This window comes from Trachinotus anak, unplaced genomic scaffold (assembly GCF_046630095.1).
Source record: "Trachinotus anak isolate AG129_WGS33_773 ecotype Australia unplaced genomic scaffold, CSIRO_AGI_Tana_v1 ptg000028l, whole genome shotgun sequence".
Lineage (NCBI taxonomy): Eukaryota > Metazoa > Chordata > Actinopteri > Carangiformes > Carangidae > Trachinotus > Trachinotus anak.
Window position 1 is genome coordinate 10,485,923 of NW_027273879.1, and position 26,994 is coordinate 10,512,916.

Here is a 26,994-nt window from a genome sequence, read left to right on the forward strand (position 1 = left end):
TGATCTACTGAAAACAAGTTGTAGGAGAAAAATGAAACAATCACAGTAAAAGTTTGCATTTTATTGGTAAAGAAAAAACCAAAAACAACATTAGAGATGCATACAAATTATAGTCCACCTACAGGCCACCTCGGTCAGAGGTTCACACATCATTTAAAAAAATAATCTGACAAGTGAGGCTCACAGTCAACGTGTTACTACTCTAAAAGGCTCACTAATTTGACATGTTTTCAATAAGAGGATGGTATTGATAAACTTCACAGGTTCTTAAATTGGCAAAAACTTCATACTTAAAGCTACAAAAATGTGACACACAAAAAGGAAGATTTTGTCAAGAGTTTAAAAAGCAGTATGACCTTTAGCCTGATAGCTTCATAACTGTGTAATTAGTTTTGGACAATATAACATTACATCTTTGTACTGGTTCTTGTCAAAGTCTGACATTACAACCCAGGATTTCTTTATAAAAGAAACCCCCAATGTTATACAATGATCAAATACAGTTATCTCACCAAGGGGGGAAAAAAATCTTCAATCCTGCATCAAGACAACACACAAGTGTTTGAAAAATAAAGAAAACAACTTTTTTAAGGCTGTGGGAGGAAGCAAGGTGTTCAGGAGATTCTGACCATGGAATGTATGTAGCAAGAAGTAATAATGGTGTATCCTACGAGGAGGCCTGGGGTTAAAAAAATAAAATTAAAAGTAGAATTACAAAACATTTCCCCAATTCCTCTGTAAATGAAGGGCCTTTCTACCGATAATGGCGTGGCGGTGGGCTATGGTGCTGTGGGGGGTGCCTCCTGGGTGGTGGACTATGGCGCGACATAGCGTGGCGTGGAGGTGACTGGTAGCGCGGAGGGGGAGATCCTCTGTTATGGTAGGGGGGTGAATAGCGGCCTCTGGATCTGGAGCGGGAACGCGACCGACCCCAGTTGGGAGTGCCCCTCTCCTCATAGACCCGGATGTAAGCAGTCTCACCCTACAAAAAGGAAAAGACATAACACTTGTTTCTTTAATCATTTAAAGGGTAAAGGACAGTTAGATCTCATCATCACTGGCACTCACTTGATGTGAACGGAACTCAGTCCGGTCCAGTCTGCGTAAAGCATACTCCATGTCCTCTCTACGGAGAAATTCCACCACACCCTCTCCGTCTCGCTGCACATCTGCAAAACAAACATCTCCTGCCTCGCGCATATGATCCTTCAGATCCTGCCAGCTCCCAGTTGGTGGCAACCCTGAAATGGGAAAAAGACAAATGTGATGGGGACAGAAGTTCCTTACTTGCCTTAATTTACTTTTAAAAAAAATCTAAAATCATTGCAGAGATGGGTTTCATGTTGTGTCCAAAGCCTAAACTCTTTGATGTAAACAAAACCTTTTAAGTAATTTTTATGAAGTCTAAGCTTAGCAGCAACTGAAATTCAAAAGCTGGACATAAGTAGATGCATCTCATGACAGTACTCTCTGGGAAATGTAGTTTTTTTAAACTTACAAAGTGCTTGTATTCAAGGTCTTTAATCATTGACATTTTTCCACCAATACAGTTATGCATTGTGAAACTCAGAGTTTATTGTTAAACCCAGAGTTGGATCCAAAATGAATATCAATTTTACTTTTATAACTCTTGAGAGGTATAATTCTAACCACTTTGCCAATCAATATCCTGTGTATAGAGGTAGAGGCTTAGACTGATAACCATTGCAGATAAAAGAAGAAAATATTGAGCAATTTAAATGAAATTGTTGGGTGACTCTTTCAGAGAAGCCCAATATTTTCAGACCAGAACCCCAATGTGTTGTAGTTCCAGAAATCTGCTTTAGTATGACTGGTCAAGTCAGGCAACTATATAAACCTAAGATTTCCTGGGGTTTATCTTAGATATGCAGTCCAATTCTAACAGTTTGTAAAAACATGATTGCATAAACATGAAATAAATGCAGCACACAATAAATAATCAATGATAGACAATGACAAAATGACACCTACCAGTCACTATAGTTGGTGTTTGGGATTATGCAGCCAACATGATCGGCTTCAGTTTACCGTTTTGTTTTTCATGATTTAAGGAGCTGACTTGACCTCATCCACTTAGTCCCTTTGACCTCCAGTCCGCCATGAGAGAGAAACATATCTGCCTACGACTCATGATGTCCTCTACTAGTCCCCTTGTCCTCCAATCCGCCACGAGAGAGAGAGAGAGAAACATATCTGCCTATGACTCTAGAGGTCCTCTACTAGTCTCATTGTCCTCCAATCGGCCATAAGCGTGAGAGAAACGTATCTGCCTATGACTCATGTCGTCTTCTACTAGGCCCCTTGTCCTCCAATCCGCCATGAGAGAGAGAGAGAAACATATCTGGCTACGACTCTGCCGTCCACCTTCCTACCAGTCCCTTCGACTTCCAGGTCGCAGTGAAAGACAAATATAAACTGGCTATGGCTATCATGACGTCCACCTACCAGTCACTATGACGCGGAATTCAGATCTTCGAGTTGGGGGTCCAAATCTTCCCCTAGGTCCTCCTCCTCCTCCTCCACCACCACCACCTCCCATTGGACCAAATTTAGCACCAGAAGATCGAGGATACTCTACACGCAGCTTGGAGTCTCCATATCCATATCCATTCCTTCCATAGACAGCGTCATCTGCATCCCTAAGAGAAGAGAGCAAAGAACTCCTTACCAAAGTACGCCTGTTTCACTAGTGGACATTGACCTGGAAATGCCATCTCCATCCATTCCCTGCTGGCAGTCACTGGAGACGGTATTATACCACAGAAATTATGGTATCCAACAAGGAGAATGTGATTCGACTTGGCAAAGACCATCCCAAAAACTCACCGTGGGTCTTCAAAGCGGACGAAGGCAAAAGGGATAGTGCCTCTATTGTTCTTCAATTCAATTTCACGGATTTTTCCATATTTGTAGAAGAGATCCTCAATGTCTCTCTCCTGGACATCCATGGGAAGATTCCCCACATAGATCCGGCCATCTGACATGGTGGTTGATTGAGTGGCACTGCTGACACAGAATGGGGTCACCTGCAGACTTTAAGATCACTTCGTGTTTTCAAATAGCTGTGGAAGTGGTCCTTATCGTAATCCTAGTCCCAATCCAAAACTTAGTCCATCCGTCTCCAATTTCTTAATTTAGACAAAAATACAACTCTAAATGAGTGATGCAGCCATCATAGAAGTAAAAGGTGAGTTCAAGACAAATGGCACAGGACCTCGGATCCAAGCCTGAAAACTATAAAACACAGGGTAATGAAAATCCAACAACTTCAATAAATAACTAGAGTATTATACTGCTTGAAATTATAAGCATCATGTGGAGAAAATCTACTGGAAAATAATCCATGAGTGATACACCTTCCCTAAAGCCATCCCTACAGATGGCTTCTGTCTACATGTGTGTGTAAGTACTTATATGAATAGATAGGTGACAAATGGGAAAGAAAAAAAACAACAACTTTTTTGGACTAGTGCAAAAACTATCCTAAGTGTTTCCTTAGGCTGAGAACTTGTGACTGTTAAGGCCTTAACAAAAGAGTCACATGCATTCATACTCATTAAACCTGTTTTTGACCTCTTGTGTCCTTTTTGAAAGCGTCTGCATTATAGCTCAACTGACACTGGATGTAACAGACCCGGCTGATTTATCGGTCTATCTTAAGTTTGCATTTGATATGGCAATTTGACACAAGTACAAGCGAGATATTAATATAAAGAGAAGTGGCTTTAATTAATTTGTACATCTAGTAATGTTGCCAACAAACAAACATTTTAACTTTTTAACCCAGCATTTGTGAGAGGGCTGTTTTATTAAATTGCATTGGGGTTTTTTTTATGGTTGTATATAGTATTATGGTCAGAGAATAAGCTGATTTGCATGCATAACATTAAGTTAAAATTTAATAAAGGTTCGTTGCCGTAATACTGAACCGACCGAACCTGTTTGCCACCTGCTAGATGAACACTGATGTTGACAAATGCCTAATTTATTTTACTACTAACATTCGCTCCTGGTTAACATATTCGTTTGAATATTAGTTTGAAAGCAGTAAATGAAGGTGGTTGCCAAACATTCATCTTTTACCGTAGCCCATGGCTAAAATGGCCCGCAGTATGCCCAGCGATCGGTAGCTACGGAGCTAGCGATGGTTTGCTCACTTTCCAAACGGTTTCTCTAACGCACGTCTTTCATAAACCACGAGTAAACAGAAACTATTTAATCTGTTGATTCAGCTTACATATGCATCTTGAAACTGAGCGCTAACTTAAGACCATGCCATGCAATCCAGCCCTTACGATGCCAGTTCTTTGTTGATATGTTAAGGTCAGCAAGTCGTGCTAACGAGGGTCTGTAACGGCTAAAATGAACCAGTATTTCTCACACACGAAGATACCAGTAATTTGGAGGGCATATTAAATGCATGTAGTAAATAACACGTAAATAACAAATGTGCTATTACCTCTCAAAGCAAGTAAGGGCACCTTTTGTAGATTTAATGATACCGATTAGCACGCCGTGCTACTTCCGTGTTAGTTAGCAACATTAGCAAGCGGCTCGGTGTCTTCTTCTACTTCAGATTTCCGGCAGATCATAGTGCTAGTTAGCTCTTTGCTGCCTCCTGCCGGTAAGAAAGGGAACATAGTTGTTCCTGGTTTTGGCACATCCCAACTTCTCATAATGCTATAGTAGGTTTATAATAATGCTCAAGTAGGTTTTTGACACTTTAGCTTAGCTGTATACAAAAACCGTTTTAAAATAGACTGGATATGCCATTTGCCTCCATGGTGTATCTGGAGCAGCGCTCTACCAGTCAATGTAACCAGCCAGCATGACTCCATTTAATCATGCTGCTTCACCTACAATGCATGCGTCTTGATGCTCTTCTCTCATTGTCTCTTGCACAGAAATCCCTCCCAAGAGCCTCTATCCCTCTCTTGGCTTCTGTGTCGGCTCTATCCTGTCCCGGCTGTGTTTTCTCTGGTCGTTTCATGGATGAGGTCTCTGAATAGTTTGTTGTGTAATCAGTTATATAATACTGTCTTGAAGCCATTGACACTGTTTAACTCTTTTCATTTGTTTGACTCCTGGTTATGCTTTATTGAGGAAACAAATTGGAGTCCCCTGATTAAGAAACTTGTTATTCATAAAGGCAATTATTCATAAAAACTATTATGTGCCATAATTGTTACATTGCTGAATTTATAGAAATGTGTCTAGCAATACAGTATGCTATCCTGATTAAAAGATAGTAAAAAGAAAAGAAAGAGGATACTTAATTCTGACAATACAGTTACATGTGTACAGTGAAGCAGGAAAGTGTGACTTGAATGAAAACCTCATGATCATAAGAGCAGAAGGCAGGATAACATACTGTGCAAGGTTAAGAAAGGATACTGCAAATAAAATGACCACACCAGTGGATAAGCTGAACAACATGCAGTAAAATACTGTAGATGCATGCACATATGGGTCTTATGTTTTTCTCTACATCTTCAACTGATTATTGGGAATTATAGTGGCATCTCTTATCATTTTCATGCCACTGACATTCAGTTGTATGGCCCTGTTAAGCCAAACAAGCAATAACCAATTGTGCATTTAGAATGAACAATTGCTATTGGTTATTGACTTGATGTGAAGCACCTTGTGATTTTGTATCTGTGTGCTATACAAATAAGCTTTACTAACTTACTTACATGCAGTGCACAGTAGACATACTGCAATACAATGCAATTAGCCCGAAATAATTCTGCCCATGTGGAAAATGCAATGTTCCTTTTTGTGTGGAGGGGGATTACGTTTTACTGAAAGGATCTAGGTCCTAAGAAGAGACAAAAATATTTATCAGAAACATTTGTTCAGACATTGAGGTTTCATTTAAAAATTCTGGTGGAGATCCCAAACACTCCAAACATGTCAGGCTGAATTTTGGGTAAATGTGTGTAAAATGATGCACAAAAAAATCTAGTATATTTTCATTTGATGGGAAATGTGCAGGTTAGAAACACTTCACCAGATTTTAGTAGAACTTTGGTCAGTGCCGCCATAAAAGCGGTATAATTTTTAATTCCATTTTGTTACCTCCCTATCTATCTATCTATCTATCTATCTATCTATCTATCTATCTATCTATCTATCTATCTATCTATCTATCTATCTATGTGTACAGTGTATTTCTGAAGACAGCAAGTGGAGTACAAGAAACCATAAAGTCATAAATTAAACTTCTATGTATCATACTAAAGGACTTTCAGGTAAACTGCAGCCTGGTGTGCGGCTCACACACACATGTGATTTTTATTTACAGTCTGTGCATGTGATGCCGTGCAGCATGACGTAACAAGCGAGGCCCCGCCCCCCAGCGAGAGGAGGCTTTAAGTGCTCAGGGCGCGTATTGACCGCAGCATCGCAGCAGCTGCTACAGGCGGTGAGGTAGCTTTCCCTGCTTGTCGTCCCGTTTCGTTCAGGAAGGAAAAAAAAAAAACAAAAAAAAAAAACAGGAAACCATGCCGTACACTAAGTTTGTAGCTGCTCTTGTTAGAGCAAACTCGGGCAATGTCGGGAAAATGCGCATTTCATCTGGGAGATGTCGATCGACACTTGCATCCACCAAAACTCAGGAAGAGAAAGAGCAGCCGATGGGTGAGTGCACCGTGGTGGAAACTGTGCCCATTGAATTCTGCCAGAAAAAAACCGGTGCAAACACGCAGCTGAATAAAATCCACATCGACTTCGACAACACTCAAGAAGCCTACAGAAGCAAGGGCAACATTGAACTGCTCCGAAGTCTGCTGGTCTTCAAGCTCTGCACGATTGACCTGCTCGTTGAGAAGAACAGAGAGGCGAGTTGTTTGAATGGATACTAGCTGTTTGCTTCTGTTTTAAAAATAACAGCATTTATCAAGTTTTCATGAGTCACATTCTAATAAATGTAACAGCTTAATTCAAGTGATAAGAAAATTCCGCTTTAAACAGTTTTATAAAAAGGTATTATTACTATTTACTAGTATTTACAGTCTGTGAACAATCCATTTTTATTGCTTGTTTCACTTTCTCTTGTTTTAAGTGTTTTTAACTTTATTTTGTTTCATGATTTATTTTTTACTTGTACAAGCACCTTGTAACTTTGTTAAGAAATGTACTATATATACTTTATAGTATGTGTATGGTCCCTGTTTAAACCTCCTGTTGGCTTTGAAAGGTAAAGAAGTCCTATTATCTAATGGACTGGTAGGGGTTGGGTATTATAATGGCGCTGAACAACAAACCACTGAGGTAGAACATCTTGTTCTTGCTTTTTTTTTTTTTTTATCAGTTGATGGAGCTGAGTAAGAAGCTGCTCGGTCAGAGGATGTTTGAGAAGATGATGAAGATGACCTTCTATGGCCAATTTGTGGCAGGGGAGGATCACAACGCCATCAAACCTTTAATTCAGAAGAATCTGGCCTTTGGCGTGGGGGCAGTTTTGGACTACAGTGTTGAAGAGGACTTGACACAAGAGGAGGCAGAGAAGAAGGAAATGGAGTAAGTATTGTTTACGAGCAGGAGTTTAGCTACAAAAGTCCAACCTTAATGTATGCCTTATGTGTACCACATAAGGAGTTGTTTAAGTTGCACAGCATAATAAACCATAAAGCTTAGCCCAATATCATGAGAAGTGTTTCTCATGATATTGGGCCAAGGGGTGTGACTGAGCCACAACAACAGAAGTTGTTCACCCAGCCCATGCACTCTTGGAAAAGTAGGAGAAACCTGAAAAACTTGAAGATGCCATTTAAAGAGAGGAATTCAGTTTTGCCCGTGGTTCTAGCAATTTGAACTAAACATGATACAGGTAGATAGAATAAGCTGGCAATGGGTAATTCACTGTTCAAAACATGCAGCACTGATATTTGAAACTCGGGTGAAAAGTTTGGCCAAACCACTTTAATTTAATTCTCTATCTGTGAACTTGAGGTTTTTGTTTTTTTTTTAACTCTTGTCGGCACATGTTCATTACCCTTTGGCTCTTCTATTCACATACAGAACACAGTGTCTAAAACACTCCACTGAGCTTTACTGAACATCAGTGCCAGATTGTTTTTAACTTAGCACTTTATGTCTGGTTATAGTTCTTATCAAGTCCTCGAGTCATGTGATCCAGTGTGTTTCCTCCATATAAACAGACTGTAATCAAAACCTCACGCGTTTTTATTTGATCTCTAGTAGCAAAACAGTGCTCGTCCTCTATTGGTCGGCTGGAGCAGACCCCTCTCCTCTGATAGGTTGAGCTGGTTATTCAGCAGGGGGGATGTTCCTCATGAAAAGACTGCCAGCCTTTTAGAGTAGTGTGTGGAATCCCTACATAGGGCACGAACACACAGACACGGAAGTGTTATGTAATGCCCCAAAGAGGAAATAAGCTTATGCTTTAACTGAGGTTTTTTCACTGAGTACGAACATACACATGCTGAACTAAACCCAAGCATATTTTTTTGATTTAGATTCCAGTTATCTTGGTCAAAACTATCTGTGAATGCACTAAAGACTCATCTCCCATGGAGAAGTGAACACAGTAATTATCTTTGTTCCTTGATACACCTCTCATGTCCCAACATGTCTGGGAAAAGAGGTTATTATAAGTGCATAACAAGGTCTCAGCTAGACTGGTTAAAATGAAGACTTTCCTGTGTTTATGGATGGCATAATATTTTTGTGATTAACCAATCTGAAAGTGACATAACATGCTGATAGTGTGAGAGAGTATAGGCAGTATAATCTATTTTCCATTGGTTGTGTCCACAAGTAAAATGCTTTAGGTGGATACACTGCCAGTAGTTTTTGCTGCTCTAATGCTCATCTCTCCTTCTTTTTCAGTTCATGTGTTTCTGAAGCAGAGAAAGAAAGTCCAGGTGTGTATATCAGTTGAAAAAAACTTTAATTGTATTATAATTTTATAATATTTTGTGTTAAATTTCACGTAATGTAATGAACAGGCAAGACGGGTAGTGGCAAGACTGAGCTACTGGTTTGCTTTGATATTCACTTGCTTCATCTTGGTCTCAATGCAACATGAGTCAATGTCAAATGTCAGGATCGGTATGTGTAGTTACGCAGCCATGTGGTCCAGTCTGGATAGTACTGGTTATATCTGGATCTAGAGGGGTTTGAAATCTTCCGTTCAGTGGGTACGGTGAGCTTTTGTCACGGTTGATATTTGAGACTCAGGTGTATCATTTACCTACTATTGCTCTCTCTGGTTTTATTTCAAAATTTTATAAGAATTCAGAAGCAACACTTACTCCTTAATTAATATTCTTAGTGTTACTCTTTCTGGCACTATGTGCTACTATGTTATTCATGCTAAGTTACACGTTTAGACAAAGATTTTTGATTATTTTGAGGATGGCTGTTTATTACCATCTAAATTGATAATTAATAAAATGTGAAAGTTCCCATAAGCCACGTTTGCTTGTGAGGCATTTATTGTGACATTGATAAATAATTGTACTCCACCAAAAATGAAAGCTTGTGGGATTGACTTGGTCAAGTTGTAGAGTAAAGAGAAACTTGTTAATATTAAAATGTTAATATTATCTCTAAAAAAGAATTGTGTTTTTAGTATAATTTCTAAATATGGCTGCTTGAATGATCTCTGATCCATGAATATGGGAACAGACATTAAATTTCCAGTCAGCTCCCAATTAATATTTGTCATCAAAACCCCGAAGTAGGCAGCTAATATTATGTTTTTTTCTCTCACTCCAGATGCTGTTCATCGTGAGAAGAAATATAAGGCTCATCGTCAGTTTGGGGACAGACGAGGGGGGGTTATCAGTGCTCGTACCTATTTCTACGCAGATGAGGCCAAATGTGACAAACAAATGGAGACATTCATAAACTGCATTAAAGCCTCTGGTAAGTAGTAAGGTTTATGTGGAAGCAAATTAGAAACATAATATGTTAGTTAGAGTTTGGTTATTATATAAAGATTATACAAACACAAACCCATTGTAAAAAAAAACAGTATGTCAGCTATATAAATGACAGAGTTGAATTGAAAAAATGAATAAGTTGGAGAATTATACAGCATCAAGTGACAAAAAAATTGTGAATTTTACCAATTTCAGGTGGAGCCTCTGCTGATGGATTTTCTGCCATCAAAATGACAGCCCTGGGGCGCCCACAGTTCCTTGTACGTTTAACCTCATGTTTTCAATATGAACCAGAAGTTAATGTTGCACAATTTAGATAAAGTGGTGAATTACATTAAGTTAAACACTGCTGCCAGATCTTACACTGATAGCCTGTATGTTCGCACGAGATAAACTTAACTGAGTAATGGGGAAATAAAACATTAGCCGTTTATCCATCTCTTTATGGTTTTGAGTCAGTGCCAGTAGATTAGTATGATAATGAATTCACCTTACTGTGTACAAAACCTAGCAGAACCGTTAGTAGTTATCACTGAAATCCAAATATGACAAGAAGGAAACAGTCAGGTTTAAGGAAAATCACATTTCACACCTCAGTGTCCCAGGCTTAACTTTCTCAGACACACAGTGAAAATGATGTGCCAATTTACAGTGAGCTGTTTTTTTCCCCCTGTCAATAAAATACTGATGTGTACAGCTAACCGCATCACAATATTCAAATACAATATTATGACTTGAATGACTTGTTCTGTATCGGAACAGCTCCAGTTTTCAGAAGTCCTGGTTAAATGGAGACGCTTCTTCAACTTCCTGGCAGCTCAGCAGGGAAAATCTGAAATGATGGTTTTGGAACAAAAACTGGAGCTGGAACAACTCAAGGTCTGTGTAGCCCTCAGAGAAGCATGTTCAACCATGCTCATGCATAACTGCTGTCCTCAAATCATTTTTAGTTGTTCACAAAATACACTTTATCTGTGTTCAAGCCTTCACAGCTTTTAGTGGCATATCATGAAATATATGTTTTTAATCAGTGAAATATTTCTTTATAGGAAAGTTTGATTAAGCTGGGTGTTGGAGCCAAGGATGACATTGCAAACTGGTTCAGTGGTGAGAAGCTGGGTTTGTCAGGGTAAGATAGTCACTTGTTGGTGATAACAATACACATGAATACTTTTGTATGTATGTTTGAGTCTCTGTTTTTGAAGCCCTGTTAAATCAGAAAAGCTGGTGTTTAGCATGAAATGTAAAACAGCTTGTAGTTTAGTCTTCTTAGCTAAACTAGCACTGATTAATCAGCAACAAAAATATTGTGAAGGCAAGAATTTTTACATATTTATAATTTCCTATCTTATTTCCAGAACAATAGACCTGCTGGACTGGAACAGTTTAATAAACGATACAACAAAGATCTCCAATCTGCTTATGGTGCCAAACCTTGGGGTGAGTCACTGTCCTGTGAATATGAAGTGGAGTGCCCAGACTCTGAAAGGGGTTAGCCATTTCTCATGCACACTGTGAGCTGTGCAATAAATCAGAGAAGGCCTCCAAATAATCTTCAAATGGGCATTGATACAGCGTTTAGAGCAAGTCCCCATTTTGGCTTATCATTTTAGAGTTTAAAGGGAATAAAAGCAACATACTTCCTGAACATTGCATACTGTATATGTCAGACGTCTACATTTCATAGAAAGATGTAATTAGACAGCTAATGGTCTCATAGACAGACAATGTTGTACACAATTAATTAGCAAGAGCAACCATTTTTGTTTCCTCATCAGAATCTGGACTTTTGTGGGAAGAAGAAATTGATCTTCTTCCCACAAGATAACAACTTGCTGGTGCAATCATATCATATTGTCTTTCCACAAGTAAACAGTTTGCACTCATGAGGTAAACCTAACATCTTTTGGGACTTACAGTGCTCTGTAGATTTTTGCAGAGTTGATATAAGTTGGCAGCTGAGGGCAGTTTAGAAACTGGACTTATCTTTTTGTTTCAGTTTAAAAAGGGACGCAGGACAAAATGGTGGAGCCAGTCATCCTGCTCTCACTGCTGCTCTGCCCACCAACTTCTGCCGTGCCAGTCGCATGCAGATGAAGCTTGTGGATTTTATTCTGATCACGAAGAAAGTAATTGCCAAACGATTCAGTGTTTTGTGTGTCGGTTGTGCAGACGGGCCAGCTGGAGCCTTTGTTGAGGAAGTTTACAGCTGAGGAGGAGAGACAGATGAAGAGAATGCTGCAGAGAGTGGATGTTCTGGCCAAGGTGAGGAACCCAAAACAAATACACATGCTTTTCTTTAATAATTGTCAGAAGAAATACACTATACAGTTTAATTGTAATCAAAGGCCCAGTTTAGAAATAAATTGTTTTGCTGATTTCTCTTGTGCACATTGATCACTTATATGAATAGGACCATTTAAACTGTAAATACTCTTTGTGTGCTCCAGCATGCTTTGGAGAATGGGGTAAGGCTAATGGTGGATGCCGAGCAGACGTACTTCCAGCCAGCCATTAGTCGACTGACCCTGGAAATGCAGAGGAAATTCAACACAGAAAAGCCAATCATTTTCAACACTTACCAGTGTTACCTCAAGGTGAGACAACAGTCCCCTGCAATTCCTTCACGTTTTTCTCAGCTGTCCAGCCAAAAAGTAGCCAGAGTTGTGTAATAAACTGTCATATTTTTGTGTGTTTTTTTTTTGTTTTTGTTTTTTTTAAACAATTACATTTTTTAGGAAGCCTATGACAATGTAAGTGTGGATATTGAGCTGTCACGACGTGAGGGCTGGTACTTTGGGGCCAAACTGGTCCGTGGAGCCTACATGTACCAAGAGAGAGCCAGGGCCAAGGAGATTGGCTACGAAGACCCAATAAACCCAGACTATGAGGCCACAAACAGGATGTATCACAAGTAAGTCTTAAATTATTATCATTATTTGTGGATCAGTTAGGAAATGTCTTAAGCTTAACAACCTGCCTTGTTGTTTGTTCAGGTGTTTGGAGTATGTGCTGGAGGAGATTGAACACAGCAGGAAAGCAAATGTCATGGTTGCAAGTCACAACGAGGACACAGTGAAATTCACCCTAGAAAAGTATGTTTTGTCTCAGGCTTGCATGAAAAACTTGAAGACAGTAAAACATCTGGCATGTACTAAGTGCAGACTTAGATTTAACATACACGAAAGCCTTAGACCTCTCATTCATTAAGGATTAAACCTAATGGTTTAAACTAATGCTTAGGGTATTGCGCCAAGTAAAACGTAGTCTTTGTTAACTTTCCAAAGCAATTATAGGATTAACAGAAAGACATTGCCGCACAAATGTTGAAATACCTCACTCCACCTTTCATTATGTAACAACCCTTTCTCGGTTTCTCTTTTTTTTTTCAGGATGAATGAGATGGGCCTTTCACCCACTGAGAATAAAGTTTACTTTGGACAGCTGCTGGGCATGTGTGACCAGATCAGCTTCCCACTAGGTATGTTGTGCTCAGCTCGGATACTAAAAGTAAACAGTAAGCTATGGAATCTCTGAGACTTACATCACACAGTCATGTGGTCATTGAGGTTCCACTGAAACATAGTCCCTGCAGACGTCAGCTTTTCAATACTCAGACGGCCACTGACCTTAGAAATGATATTTCCAATCTGTAGATATCCTGGGAACAAACAACTCCAGTTTCTCAATGTCCTTAACCTGAGGTATGCACGCTATCAGTCTAAACATAAACATATCGCCACGCGATACTGTTGGACGGTTAGTTGACATAGCACTATAGATGTACTGGTGGAGCGGAAAACAAGAGTCAGATCCCATACTTTATTTTAAGGTGTTGAGTTAGAAAGCCAGATTATTCATGGCTATAATGTTAGAGCCCAAAGCGAGCTGTGTTCTGCAAATGAGAGACAGACTGAGACACAACTTCAACCTCATCCTAATGTAAAGGGCAGATGAATAGTGATGCTGTAGCAGACTTAATCTTTACTAGCCAGATATAAGGGCTGGCTTGACCTTGTCATATCACCTGATATCAGTGTTACCTTAATCCAATATTTATCCACCATGAACTCCTTTTTGCAGAAGATAAAGATAATGCTTTAATCTACTGCAACATTTTTGACATCTTTTTTCCAGCAGCACAGTTATTTATCTACCTTGTTAAATTTAGGAACCGCTGTCAGTTTAATTAATATATTAAGAAAACATATTTATTGTGCCTTGTAACTGTTCTATTTCTCCGTAACAACCATATTTGAATGCTGTTAATACAGCTACAATGCTACATTACGCAGAAGTCATGACATGGAACGCACACATGGTGGAGATAGAGGGTTCTGTTTTAAAACGCACGTCCTTACTCTGTGTTAAAAACAGGTCAAGCCGGTTTCCCGGTCTACAAGTACGTTCCATACGGTCCAGTCAACGAAGTCATTCCCTATCTGTCTCGTCGGGCTCAAGAGAACCGTGGCTTCATGAAGGGATCCCAGAGAGAACGCAGCCTGTTGTGGAAGGAGCTGAAGCGCAGGGTGCTGGGTGGTCAGATTTTCTACAAGCCTGTCTACTGAGTCACAGGTCTACAACATACTAACTACAGTATTTCTGTGAGCATTCCACCATCAAAACTGTACCACTACCTGCTAACTGCTCTTAGTAGAGGACGAGTCATTTCCTTCCTTTGCTTTTTAGGCTGCACAGTATCAAAGACGTTTTGCTGATACTGATACTTGACTGGGTATTTAAAGTGTGGTTTGCGATAGGGTTTTGCTTTCCTTTTAGCAGTATGTATGATAATGGAGTGTTTAAAACGCTGCTATGATAATACATGTAGTGATTCATGTGCTGCTCCATTAAGAAATTATAATTGATATTTTTCTCAAATTCAGAATCAATTAATTTAAGTTAAAACTGGTCGTGGTAATGAACGATTTGTCCTTTCTGATAGATAGAATGGAATTCTTCAGTAGAGGCTAAAAAAAGTACATTGTGTTTGTACATTTATCAAAGGTGGTTTACTTGTATATAAAAGCGGTACTGTGCTTTTTAAACTGATCAAACACACTCATTGTTTTGTTTAGCGCAAGTGTGTAGCTGTCACTCAAAAGTGCCTTAAGATTGCTTTCGTATGATTAACTGGAAGCAATCAGCTACAGTACAACTAGTTTTTGTTGTTACTGCACACTCCGGATTGTAAATTATTTTAGCATGTTTGTTGCTGATGTGATGAGTCACTGTAATAATCAACTTTAACAAGTAATTTGTTGATTGCTGTGCAACATACTGATTTTAGCAGCATAGGGATGTTTGTGACTTCAGTTTTCTTTAAAGTCGAGAACATCTTCTGCTCATCAAACACTGTGCTCACTCTGCTCCAAAATGTTCCGACATACCATGGTTACTGCTGTGATTTCTTGGAACTCTGCACCCAAGTGCATTCAGAACACCTGCACTGTTACATAAGCTGTGTAGTAGAAGAAACAGCACCTGCTGCTGCTGTTTGATATTGTAGAGAGGATCTCTGGACTAAAGCTGCCCACGGCGTCTCAATCATTTGAGAGCCGTGTTGCCCAGTGTAGTTGTCTGAGGGGCCATTTTTGATCGGATCAAAAAGTCATGAAATTTAAAACTACATCAAGACAAAAGTTAATAGTTTGAAATGAAGTTGGCCCGCACTGCAACTGGTGTCTAATTTAAAAACAATGTCACTGTCACAGCACTTGTAATGCTTACATTTTACACTATAGTAGTGTATACATGAAATTTGATATATAATCATAAACAGGAAAAACACCTGTCCCATGACAATCAAATGAGTGACAGCATTACAGTCAAATGAATGTCGACTGCCACATCATTTTTGCTCCAGTTTCAGTGTCATAATTGTAACACAATGCCAATGATAGTAATAATCACTTTTAATTTACTGGCAGTGGTTGATGGGGTTGAAAATAAAATAACCACTGAGTGGTTTGAGCTCCCATTTTAAGATGGAGAGTTGATTTTAGGGGGGGAAAAAATCAGTTTTATTGTCTTGTTATCTTAGTAAGAGTAAAAGTTTTTGATTAGAAGTTTTGTTTTTTTGGAAGCCTTTACTTTGATGTCTTTCATCATTTTTCTGTTTGGTTTCCTCATGACTGCTTTATCAGTACATGCCATATTTTGTACAATTGTAGATTATATGTAATTAATGATTAATGCAATAAAATTCAGTTAATGTAAAAAAAAAAAAAAAAAAATGAGTTGTCTTTATTCTTGTTGAGACTGAATGTTTGAAGTGGAGGTCCTAAACAATACAGTGATGCAAATATCTGTTAAGTGTTTGGGAAGAATCTATTGAGTTAGAACTCAAAGGTTACATCATGATTGACATAATATTTTATGACAGTCTGCCGCTGCCTTTAAGTTCACCAAACTCCAGCTTATGCTACTGTAGGCAGTTTTGACTATCGCAACCCCAATTTGGGTAGATGCAATCCTGCTCTTATCTCTCAGTGACACAGATCTGATAGTCTTGTTTGACGTATTCTGATGTCAGTGACATCAACAACTTCGGCCTTTGCTACACAGAGGCTGAGGGCTCCCTGTGCCAAATCGATGGGACCTGCTGAATCAGAGATTATTCTGCTGCAACTGAGGCAGCACCTGCGTCCAGGTATCTGGAGACTAAAGATAAACATCCAGCCTGCCCCATGACAACACGCAGCTGGGCGGAGCTTGGTGTGATCTCTGCTGTGATTATATATAGAACAATAGCGTAGGACCCTCCAAATGAAATCTATCTATCCAGCTAGATGTTGTATGCAGCATACACTTTATTATGACATCTTTATTGGGGCCTAATATGTACATTACACTGTTTCATTGTATTGCAGTCACTAAACATTGAAGTATAGATATGATAGTCTTCAGTTGTCTCATTCTCAGATAAATTTAAACAGTAACTCCACTCTGTTGACAACCCTATTATGTGACTAGAACAACAAGTTCTCATAAACAAAAAAACAAGATTTCTATCTGTGCATCCTACATATTTGCTTTATCTGAGCTGCTGCAGAGGTTATGAAGGTTAAATGTAACCAAATAACAACACTATTAAGGTTTATGGAAATATTGTTGTCATAGCAAATAAACATTGGTATTGTGCTGCAAAAATAGCTACTTTTTTTTTAGGGAAAATACTGGGACTCGGTTATACAGGGCTAAGTGATGTGAATAATAATAGTCATATTTACCTTACTACATATTCTAATATAGTGGCCTCAATTTGACACATCTTAAGAACTAGTTTTGAATACATAAAGCAGCTTGTTTACTACATACTTAAGTAAACTTGATGTTTTTAAAGCTGTAGTGGCTTTGTCCTATTACAAGTCCATAGAGCTGATTTACAAACTAGTTCAGACCTGTGGGTGGAGCACATCTCACATCTGACTTCCCTCTGTCCTCACAGCCAATGGGATATGACTTCAGAGTGTGTCCAGCATGCTGAACAACAGAAGGTTTCCTTTTACCCTGTAGGATATCTTCACCCCCCACACTGCTGGTGCTGTCATCTGCAGGTAGAGAAAGCTCTTTTCTTCTATTCCTCCACACGTACTTCAGGTGAACAGGTGTATTGTTCTTTGATTTATTGCTGGAGTCATACTTTGCTGTTTTCATAATTTGGGATAATAGGTGCACAGAATTGTCTATTCAAGCTAAGACATCTTGCTGATGTGTAGGCTTTTATCAAATTGAAATGATTTCATTATCTACTACAACTGAGGGTTACACATGGCAGGTATTCTCATCAAATGTAACAAAAGGACTACGCGCACGACAGTTGACAGATAAGAGGTCAGAGCATGCGTGAAAAGGGACACACCTTTTTATATCACACTACCTACTTGAATTTACAGGAATGCCTCTTTTAGAAAATTTGAATAAGCATCTGTCCAATGTCAACAGCTTGAAACCTGCTTTGCTCTTTGGCCGTTTTCATTTAGTTTTTTTCCTTAAGAGAACAATGAGCTGTCAGGAGAAGCTTGTACCTAACCTGGGTTTTTAATGTTCCATTACTGCTTTTTGTAAGAACCGTAAACATGTTTAAAGTGTAAACATGAGGGCTTTATTTGACAGAAAGAATGATTCAGCGTTTTTTGGTGTTATCTGTGTTATCTGTGCTCTGTATCTTCCTTTCTTATTCTACAGTTTAACCTCTTCTTCAAACCTCCTCTTAAACTTCTTATTTTTTAGCAGGGATAAATACAATAGGTTATATTCAATTCAAAGTCTAGCCTAATAATATTAAATACACTTGCATAGAGGGATGTGGTGAGGTAAGGTGATAATTAGTTGCCTTGTGTGTAAGAACTGCCTCAGGGCATTGTAGCTGTTTATGATCTTCACAAAGCTGCTCATTGGTTCTATGAGAACACAACAGTTGCAGAGCAAAATATAACAAGGTGTGCATCAAACCTTCACAGCCTTATTAGTCTTTTTCCCTGTAATGCTTTTCTATACACAATGTACGCTCTCTAATTTCACTTTCAGGATCATCTTTGGGTTTTAATCATGTTTGGCTTCAAAGGACCTAAGTGCACACCTGTATTACGGAGGCTGATCTTGTGGGTTTTATTGACCAACATCATGCTGGCATTCTACTGCTTGACGAACCCAGCTCAAGTGAAGACCAGGTAAATATTTAAAAGAAAGGCATTATTTTAGTGAGACTGGTCAGTTTACTTATCCATATACTTTATTAACAGGGGCTCTCAGGAAGATACATGTCCTCTCAGCATGGCAGGATTATTGAAGAAAAATGTGACCAGACTCTCTCAAAGCACCAAATCCCCATCCGAAGAGTGCTCCCCTGCAGTTAACGTCATGTTCATGAAGACCCATAAAACTGCTAGTAGCACTATACTCAACATCCTATTCAGATTTGGGGAAAAGCACAAGCTTAAATTTGCCTTCCCCGATGGGCGCAATGACTTCTTCTACCCATCGCCTTTCCTGTGCTCCCAGGTGAAGGACTACAGGCCTGGAGAGTGTTTCAATATTGTTTGTAACCACATGCGCTTTGACCACCAAGAGGTAGCCAAGCTCCTGCCTCCGGATGCCGTGTACATCACCATCTTACGTGACCCAGTGGATCTCTTTGAATCATCCTTCCATTATTATAACAGAGCAGTTCCTCTCACGTGGAGGATCAGTGGAGAGAACAAACTGGAAGCGTTTCTAAACAGTCCTCGGACCTTCTACAGCCCAGAGGCTTACAACTCATTCTACCTTAGAAATCTGCTCTTTTTTGACTTTGGTTTTGATAACAACGTTGAAGCTGATGACCCTCGTGTGATGAGGGACATTCATAACTTATCAAAACAATTTGATTTGGTCCTCATAGCAGAATATTTTGAGGAGTCCCTTGTCCTACTTAAGGACACACTCTGTTGGACCATGGAGGACATTTTATATTTTAAGCTAAATGTTCGCAAGAGCTCATCTGTATCTCGACTGACCCCTGAGTTCAGAGCCAAAGCTTTAGAGTGGAACGGGGCTGACTGGAGACTCTATCGGCACTTTAATACTACCTTCTGGGCCAGAGTAGAAGCGTATGGTAGAGAAAGAATGAAACGGGAGGTAAATGAGCTGAGGAGAAGAAATGCTGAGATGAAAGCCATCTGTATCGAGGGAGGACATGCAGTTGAAGCCCGAAAGATTCGGGACAGACATTTTCTGCCCTGGCAGCCAGTTGGAGAGTCTTCCATCCTGGGTTACAACATGAAGAAAGATATTGATCCCAAATTCAGGAGGATTTGTGAAAAAATGCTCACACCTGAAATACAGTACTTATCAGACTTGGGTGTAAGCCTGTGGCTTACTCGACTATGGGGCTGGATAAAAGATGCAGTTTTTACAGCTTGATTTGGAGTAAAGCATTTACAGCTATAATATAGCAGAAGCAATCCTGTAACATCTATTGTATGTATGATGCCTGCTTGTAACATTTTCCTCTTATTTTATGTCTTTTTTTTTTGTATGATGCATCCACAGGGTGAATTCACGTTTGTTGCCTAGAAGCTAAATTCCTCTTTGGATGCATTTGGATAGTGTTACCTTCAGAAAACTATCACCACTCCCAAATGGACCTACAGATGGGTTACAGTTATCTCAGATACATCCACTCACCATCTATTGGCCCCTAATTGCTCCTCACACTTTGTTGTATCTTTCAAAATTATGCATGATCTCAAAACAATGCCAAAACTGTCTGTTTACACTTTTTTATAAGATGGGTTCAGGCTTAACGTGTCAACAGTAATCTTTCTCTATGTTGTACCTAAATTGGTAAAACTCTACAGTTGAGGCTCACTACCTTGGTAAGATTTACATATTCAGTGTTTCAGAAATATAGTCAAAGCTTACTTGCTAGATTTTTCACTGCATATGTGTTTCTGATCGAAAAATATGTCTGAAGCGATATAACACACTTGCTGTGTGCTCAGCCGAGATTGAAAATATGGGTGTGACAGTGACGACTGAGCCATCAGTTGTGGCCTTGTTGTTGAAAGTACAGTTCTTGTTACTCAAAATGACAGGAAGCGCTAGTGTGCCATCTAAAGGCCGGAGACTTAAGAGCAGTTGCTTGCAATGCATTTGAATGGTTGCGGCCTCATCTGATCCTGTTCTAATGGTTTACTTAACATGTCTTCATTGTTCAGTGTAATAATGGTTTCACGTAGCATGCAAAAAAAAAGCAAAAAATGTATTCTGTGTACATTTGAATTTTAATTCTGACTCAGGCCATCATTGGTGACTCTGTATAATACGAATCCACCCTATGGGTAAAAATAATTTATTATATCGGTGCTTGAAGTTGATACAGCCAATTGCAGGGACCTTATGTACAGTATTGTGTGCATGAGAATCATCATTGCTGTAATCAATTATTAAATCAACTGTAGCACAAGTACTAATTGGTATAACTTTGAAATCTGCCAGCCTGGGAGTCCTTTCTATTTTATAAATGTGGTGCACTTAATAAAATGTTTTTGTAATATATTATGTAAACACAATTTGTTATTACTTTTATTGTATTAGTTTTATCATTTGTCATATATTGACTTTCAAATAAACATGAAAACAATGAGCAAAATGCTCCTCAAAATCAGCCTGGAGCTTTTGATGCTTATAAAATGGCGTTTTCTACCACATTCCCTGTATTTCTATTTGCAACTGTATAATGAAGTAGAGTTGCCACAGAAATAAGCCACACCCACAACTTTGTGTATGACATTTTGCATCATTAACATTTTTTGCAAGGAGCACTGGGGGAAAAAAATCTGAGCTGAGAGACAACGTTTCTAAATGCTGCTCCTGGAGGGCATCACCTCCATGGTGATACTCTGGAAACGAGTGGGCAGGAAATGCGTAATGACATAAAAAACACACATCAAAATCTATAAAAACAGCTGTGTCTTGATTACAGGACACAAGTATCCATTCACTGTATATTTTGAAAAGGCATGAAATGAACAAATGGAACCATTTTACCAGAAATAACTGCATTACACAACTCCTCCGTGTCCCTTTACCAAGATGCTTGTTTAATTTATATATGAAGCTCTTGATACAGGTTCATATGACATAATGTAGCTATGCCTATGAAAATACTGATCATGTAAAATTAAAAATACTAAATTAACCACCCAACAATATGTTTTGACAATGACTGCTCATGAGACATGCATGTAATATATGATAAGACAAATAAAAACATTGCAAGGCCTGTGAGACATTAACGCATGTTTAATTTAACCATTTACAATCTGGGAGGAGAATGGAGGCATTACAAATATTAACAGGGAAGGGGGACGAGATGGCAGGAACCATTGCTCCATCTTCATGGTGGTGTGGACAGTCAGTCAGCTCCCACAGATCCTCTGGTAGCCGCTGCCAGCCTGGGCATGACTTTCAGCACAATGTCCATGTTGACTGCTGCTCGATTCAGGTGTGAAGTCCAGGAAGAATGGATGATGGAAGTGTGACAACAGTTACGCTTCAGCCTTGGATGACCCCAGTGCCGCGTCCTATTCCTCGTCTTTGTTCTCGTAATTGTGTTTTATGTGTTTCCAAAGTTTCTACAACAAAACATAGGTTTTGTAAGGTTAGCTTCATATAGACACACTGTAAATTACAGGTCAAATGGAAGTCAGTTTACGGACGCAACTACTCGGCTCAGCGGGTAAGCTAGCTTAGCTAACATCAACGCCGCTTCGCCCTCTGCTTACAAGGTCAGGATGAAACGAGCAGTAAGAAAACACCAGCGGACACACTTACCCCTCGATTCATTTGCTCAAAAATGGCGTCTCCGCCTTGGTCGAATAGTCGTTCAAAGAAGACCGCTCCAACCATGATGGTTATGGCGAAAGTAGACGTTCTCCTGAAGAGCAAGTTGTAGACGTTCTTCGCCAGCGCCATGTTGGTGGAAGAGAGTGCGCAAGACCGGATGTTGCGTCGACAAACTTCCGCTTCAGAAAAGAGGTATACAACAACCACGGGAAGAAGCGAAGACCATTGACTGTATGATAAAGACCCTGAAAAGACACTGTTTGTTAAAGACGTGCAGTTTTTTTTTATTTGTCTTATCCGCTGCATCTTCGTTTACTCGTAAAGCAGAAAATCCCAGAGGAGGACATCACTGTTCCACCTATGGTCTGTGCTCTTTGCTGTTAAACGTTCATTTGAGTGACTGTAAGCATGTGAGCTAACTATGCCGATTTCTCTACGGTACGGACAGATAATTAGAGAGGTTAACGTTTGCTACGTTTGGAAGTATTTGTACGAGCGTCAGATCATCTGTTTTTATGTTCAGTATATTTCTAAACAGTTCTGCACCTCCAGACTTGAGGCTAATGGTACCCCCAGAGTTAAACAGGAAGTCATACCAAGTTGTTTTAATCGCGGCATCTTCATTACCAAACCAGCAGATGGCAACAAACCAATGTAAAACCAGCTGTTGTCTAGTAGAGATTGGGATGGTTCCAATTGCACCACTCATATTTTCTGGATTTAGGGCAAATCTATTTTTACATTTGTGAGTTTTACATGCATACATATTAATGCAGAGTGAACAAATGAGACCCTGACTGATTGCATGCAAATGTATCAAATTTCAAAACATCAGTCCTCGGATTAGGATTAGACTTTAATGAATTCTATTTTTTTGTACTGCATACTTCAGTGATGAACGAATTAGTCGATTAATTAATCAATTCACAGACAATGCATTGTCGATGCTTGTCTCTATGCAATTGTTACTTGAATATCTTTGGGTTTTGTATTATTTGTTATGTAAAACATGACAAGGTGTCACAGTGAGCTGTAGGAAATTGTGATGAGCATTTCTGACACTTTCTTAACAATTAATGAAAAATTGCAGCCCTATTTTCTTACACAGAGTCAGCAAAAGGGTGTGGCATATATATATATTTTTAATTTATCAGAGAGCTTATGTGTACGGCAACATTTACTTAGCACTACTGGATACCATGGTCTCTCACAAGTACTATTTACATTAGCAAGGCTATTCGCTCACCATGTGTCGACAAAGCAGTTATCTCAAACTGTTTTATTTCTGTTTACAATCTTTCAGATTTTTAAAAGGCTACATTGTGCTGGCTTGAACACGTAACCTACACCATGGGAAAGAGATACTACTGTGACTACTGTGACCGGTCCTTTCAGGACAACATGCATAACAGGAAAAAACATCTGAATGGTGTTCAGCATCACAGAGCTAAGAAGGCCTGGTTTGACCATTTCAGAGGTGAAACTTGCAGTTGTTTCTGTGACCACTGAGATAAGATGACTCATGATGTCCTAGTCTACATGTGTGTTTATTAAAGTAGACAGTGATCCTATAGATAAAAATAAAATGTTTACGTATAAGGTCACTATTTAAGATGCTAATTTATGTTAATTTATGTGATTATGATTGGAGAATTAAGTATGCTTACATTTCGTTATGCATGCTGGCTGCCCACCTGTTTACTTTACAGTGAAATATTATATAAACAACCATGGAGACACTGTCATTTGTATTTTTGCAGACTCTGCAGCCATTCTGTATGATGAGCAAACAAAGAAACCCTGCAGGAAGTTTCTCCAAAAAGGTAACAAAACAGTTTAACTAAACATCTCTCTCATAACTGGGAAATTATAGGAAATCCATGTTTGCAATCATCTTTATGTCTTGTGCTTTTTTTTTTTAAGGAATTTGTGATTTTGGCCCTAACTGCAGGTTTTCTCACATGTCTGAAGGGGAGCTGATAAACCTAAAAAGACAGGTGGAAGGTAAGCTGTAACCAAAGGGTGGTGCTGTCTACTATGTGATTTAAAAGTTTTAAAATGAATACATTTTGATTGGACATGCCACACATTTAATGTACATATCTACTGTAATTGTTATGCTTATCTAAATCAATCTTGCAAGAAACTGGGAGCAGACAACTACAAGTAGTATAAGTTCTCAGGTACATTTGATCTAAATGATTGTGTAAATAATGTTGAGAGGAGTGACATTTTTATTGTCTGTCAGATGAAAGACAGCAGAGAGAGGACTCTCAGGACAGAAAGATGCCTGGGCGAAGTGTGGAAGAATGGCTATCTAGAAGGGAGAAAAAGAGAAATGCCCTCAGTAGAAAAGGGTATGCACGTTCATTTTTGTTTCAGCACTTAGTCATACATGGTTTGCAAGGCTAATGGTTACTCCTGCTGATTTACAATTCAACTGTTGAATTATTTATCCTTTGCAGAGATCTAAAAAATAAGGAAGACAGTGAAGAGGGCCAAACAGAAAGTGACATACCTCAACAGCTTCTCTCCATTCCTGACCTTCCACCCTCGCTTCTACCTCCTCCGCCAGGCGGATGGAAGGTCAAAGTGAACACTGAATGGGGTTGAGAGATATTCACTTTGGGGTTCAAATCACTGTTCAATGCATATGTGACATTAACATATGGAGGAATGGTGCAGATACAATTGTTATTAAGAGATGGTATCATTATCATATTTCAAGGTTTGAAATGAAATTTTCAGTTGATATGTTTAAACTACTTGTTGCCATTTCTCATTTTGAAAATTATGCATACCAATAGAAATATTCTGTGTGCATGTAATGTATTTTTTTATTTAAAACTGTTGCATTTTTTTTAACATATTATTTAAGATGTCAAGTTTAATTTGCCAATTTAGAATGAGTTAAAGTTTGTATTTATGTAAAACATTTTTAAACAAAATCTTAGACCAGCAGTTTCTATACAGGCAGTAATCCTGACATTTTGACAGTGTCAGTGTGACAGTGTGTTGTTGTTTGCTGCACCCACTAGCAGTAGCAGCGGCGGCAGTTCTTTACAATTAGACTCCTCTAGGAGTTACATTAGATATCATTTAGTCCCGAAAGGAATGCAGGATTGCTGAGCAGATGGAAATGATTTTTATTTTATTTTATTCCTGTGCTGTGTCACTGGGGGAATCACTGATCTCATGACTTCAGTTTATTTCTAACCCAGCCACTGGAATCCTCATTAAATTGCTATATGTGTTTATGTCTGTTCAGAATGATTTTAATACTCTGTCTTAAATGTGCTGTCCTGGCCACATCTCTGTGTAAAAGATGACTTCAGTGGAACTTAATTTACCTCCTTAAAGGTACACTGTGGTATTTTTCACCACGAGCAGCACTATGGAGCAATTGAGTATCATTTCAGGCTATTGGCAGTAATATGCCAACAAAGACTGCAAAAAAGTACACTGATAGCAAGCAAATGTGACTATAGACTGAATCATTTAAAATATTTAAAAATCAGCTTTGCAAATGTCAAATCTGGGAGACCTCAAGGACCCACATCATATTTTGACGAGAAACACTGAATATAAAAGTATACAAGTTGTAAAACTACAAACTACAAAATTGATCTTAAGGTAAAGGTCAAGCTGTAAAAAAGTAATGACAAGTTCCTGTTCTTTTCCACTCAAAACTCATTCTCATCCGACTTAAATAATGAACTTGAGGACTCTCTTTGTGTGACAGTGTAATTACCCTATGCTGTGTGACACAAATGCTCAGCAGTAATTTGTATCCAATACATCTCAGTCTACTTGTAGACAATCAATAGTCCACGTTTACTAAGGCAACTTGGAATCGGTTCATGCACTCCAAAGCTTGTTTGAAGCTTATTATATTCTTCTTCTGAGTGATTTAGCCTTTCAAATGGAAACTTCTTTACTATCACATAATCACAACCTGGATCTATATCTATCCTGAAGCCACCCAAATGTTCTCATTTCATAGCCCAGGTGCTTGTGGACATGGTACTACATGAGGTTCACCACTATATAACTGAAATTGTCTGTCCTGCTGCAGGCTGTGTGCTGTGCCCTGTTACTAATGGGTCATTAAAATGCCTGACAGTGCAGTGACGGGGCCATCACACCACCAGATCCTGACTGTCTCCCTTCTTGGTTTCACGTAGTTAAATGAATAATGAATTTGGAATTTCTCTCTGTTTTCTTGTGTTCACTGGCAAGCATCACAATACAGATCTGCTCTTCTTTTTTTTCTTGCCACTCCGTACCTGATATTAGTATCAACTGTATGTTTTGTATTGTTGTATCCTGCTATAATTTGTAAGCAATGGCACATTTGTAAACAGAAAAATAACGAGCCAGCTAATTTTCAATGCTTTTGTTTTTATTAGACTACATGCATCTAGACACCACTTACATTAGTGAATAAGTGATGCAGTAACCTCTACATGTGCAGTAAGAGATACAGAAATAAAACAGTAAGGGATATACTCTAGACATCAAAACTACTGGTAATGTCACAGTAGGATGGCACAACAAGTATTAACCGGAAGTTAGAGTAACTTTTATGAAGAACAGACAAGAGTGAAACATAAACCAGAAATATTTACTGGTTTTTAGATTGATAAGTCATTTTAATGCAAAAATACATTTAGCAACAGATTAATTTCTGTCAAAAGTAATGATTTTATCAAATAGATTTCTCATC

General features: G+C 38.8%; 5 protein-coding genes across 8 annotated transcripts; 3 read left to right on the plus strand and 2 right to left on the minus strand.

Moving 5' to 3' along the window:
* Positions 1 to 46: 46 nt before the first annotated feature.
* srsf9 (serine and arginine rich splicing factor 9) lies at positions 47 to 4,621 on the minus strand. Of its 4 annotated transcripts, none has more exons than XM_071466430.1 (5): positions 4,481 to 4,621; positions 2,848 to 3,024; positions 2,467 to 2,660; positions 1,069 to 1,241; positions 47 to 982 (listed from the first exon to the last, which is right to left on the minus strand). In XM_071466430.1, exons 2-5 carry the CDS (start codon positions 3,003 to 3,005, stop codon positions 755 to 757), a joined length of 753 nt encoding a protein of 250 aa, XP_071322531.1. In that variant the 5' UTR covers positions 3,006 to 3,024; positions 4,481 to 4,621; the 3' UTR covers positions 47 to 754. The 4 variants fall into 4 exon arrangements, with proteins under 4 accessions (XP_071322531.1, XP_071322529.1, XP_071322532.1 ...); XM_071466428.1 differs by having other exon boundaries at positions 2,848 to 3,255; positions 4,481 to 4,620; XM_071466431.1 differs by having other exon boundaries at positions 2,848 to 3,047; positions 4,481 to 4,618.
* Positions 4,622 to 6,409: 1,788 nt separating this feature from the next.
* Positions 6,410 to 16,171, plus strand: prodha (proline dehydrogenase (oxidase) 1a). The gene is made up of 14 exons (XM_071465523.1): positions 6,410 to 6,863; positions 7,337 to 7,545; positions 8,878 to 8,912; positions 9,769 to 9,918; positions 10,131 to 10,195; positions 10,698 to 10,814; positions 10,985 to 11,064; positions 11,294 to 11,375; positions 12,108 to 12,200; positions 12,386 to 12,532; positions 12,674 to 12,849; positions 12,932 to 13,030; positions 13,328 to 13,416; positions 14,313 to 16,171. The coding sequence occupies exons 1-14, from the start codon at positions 6,528 to 6,530 to the stop codon at positions 14,501 to 14,503; spliced, it is 1,869 nt and encodes a 622-aa protein (XP_071321624.1). The 5' UTR covers positions 6,410 to 6,527; the 3' UTR covers positions 14,504 to 16,171.
* A 1,165-nt stretch (positions 16,172 to 17,336) lies between these two features.
* gal3st1b (galactose-3-O-sulfotransferase 1b) lies at positions 17,337 to 21,084 on the plus strand. Its single transcript, XM_071465524.1, has 3 exons — positions 17,337 to 17,494; positions 18,468 to 18,610; positions 18,683 to 21,084. Exons 1-3 carry the CDS (start codon positions 17,396 to 17,398, stop codon positions 19,839 to 19,841), a joined length of 1,401 nt encoding a protein of 466 aa, XP_071321625.1. The 5' UTR covers positions 17,337 to 17,395; the 3' UTR covers positions 19,842 to 21,084.
* Positions 21,085 to 21,707: 623 nt separating this feature from the next.
* uqcr10 (ubiquinol-cytochrome c reductase, complex III subunit X) lies at positions 21,708 to 22,420 on the minus strand. Its single transcript, XM_071465527.1, has 2 exons — positions 22,257 to 22,420; positions 21,708 to 22,057 (listed from the first exon to the last, which is right to left on the minus strand). The coding sequence occupies exons 1-2, from the start codon at positions 22,395 to 22,397 to the stop codon at positions 22,007 to 22,009; spliced, it is 192 nt and encodes a 63-aa protein (XP_071321628.1). The 5' UTR covers positions 22,398 to 22,420; the 3' UTR covers positions 21,708 to 22,006.
* A 31-nt stretch (positions 22,421 to 22,451) lies between these two features.
* Positions 22,452 to 26,659, plus strand: zmat5 (zinc finger, matrin-type 5). Its single transcript, XM_071465526.1, has 6 exons — positions 22,452 to 22,631; positions 23,572 to 23,745; positions 24,029 to 24,091; positions 24,192 to 24,272; positions 24,517 to 24,625; positions 24,734 to 26,659. The coding sequence occupies exons 2-6, from the start codon at positions 23,619 to 23,621 to the stop codon at positions 24,879 to 24,881; spliced, it is 528 nt and encodes a 175-aa protein (XP_071321627.1). The 5' UTR covers positions 22,452 to 22,631; positions 23,572 to 23,618; the 3' UTR covers positions 24,882 to 26,659.
* Positions 26,660 to 26,994: the final 335 nt, after the last annotated feature.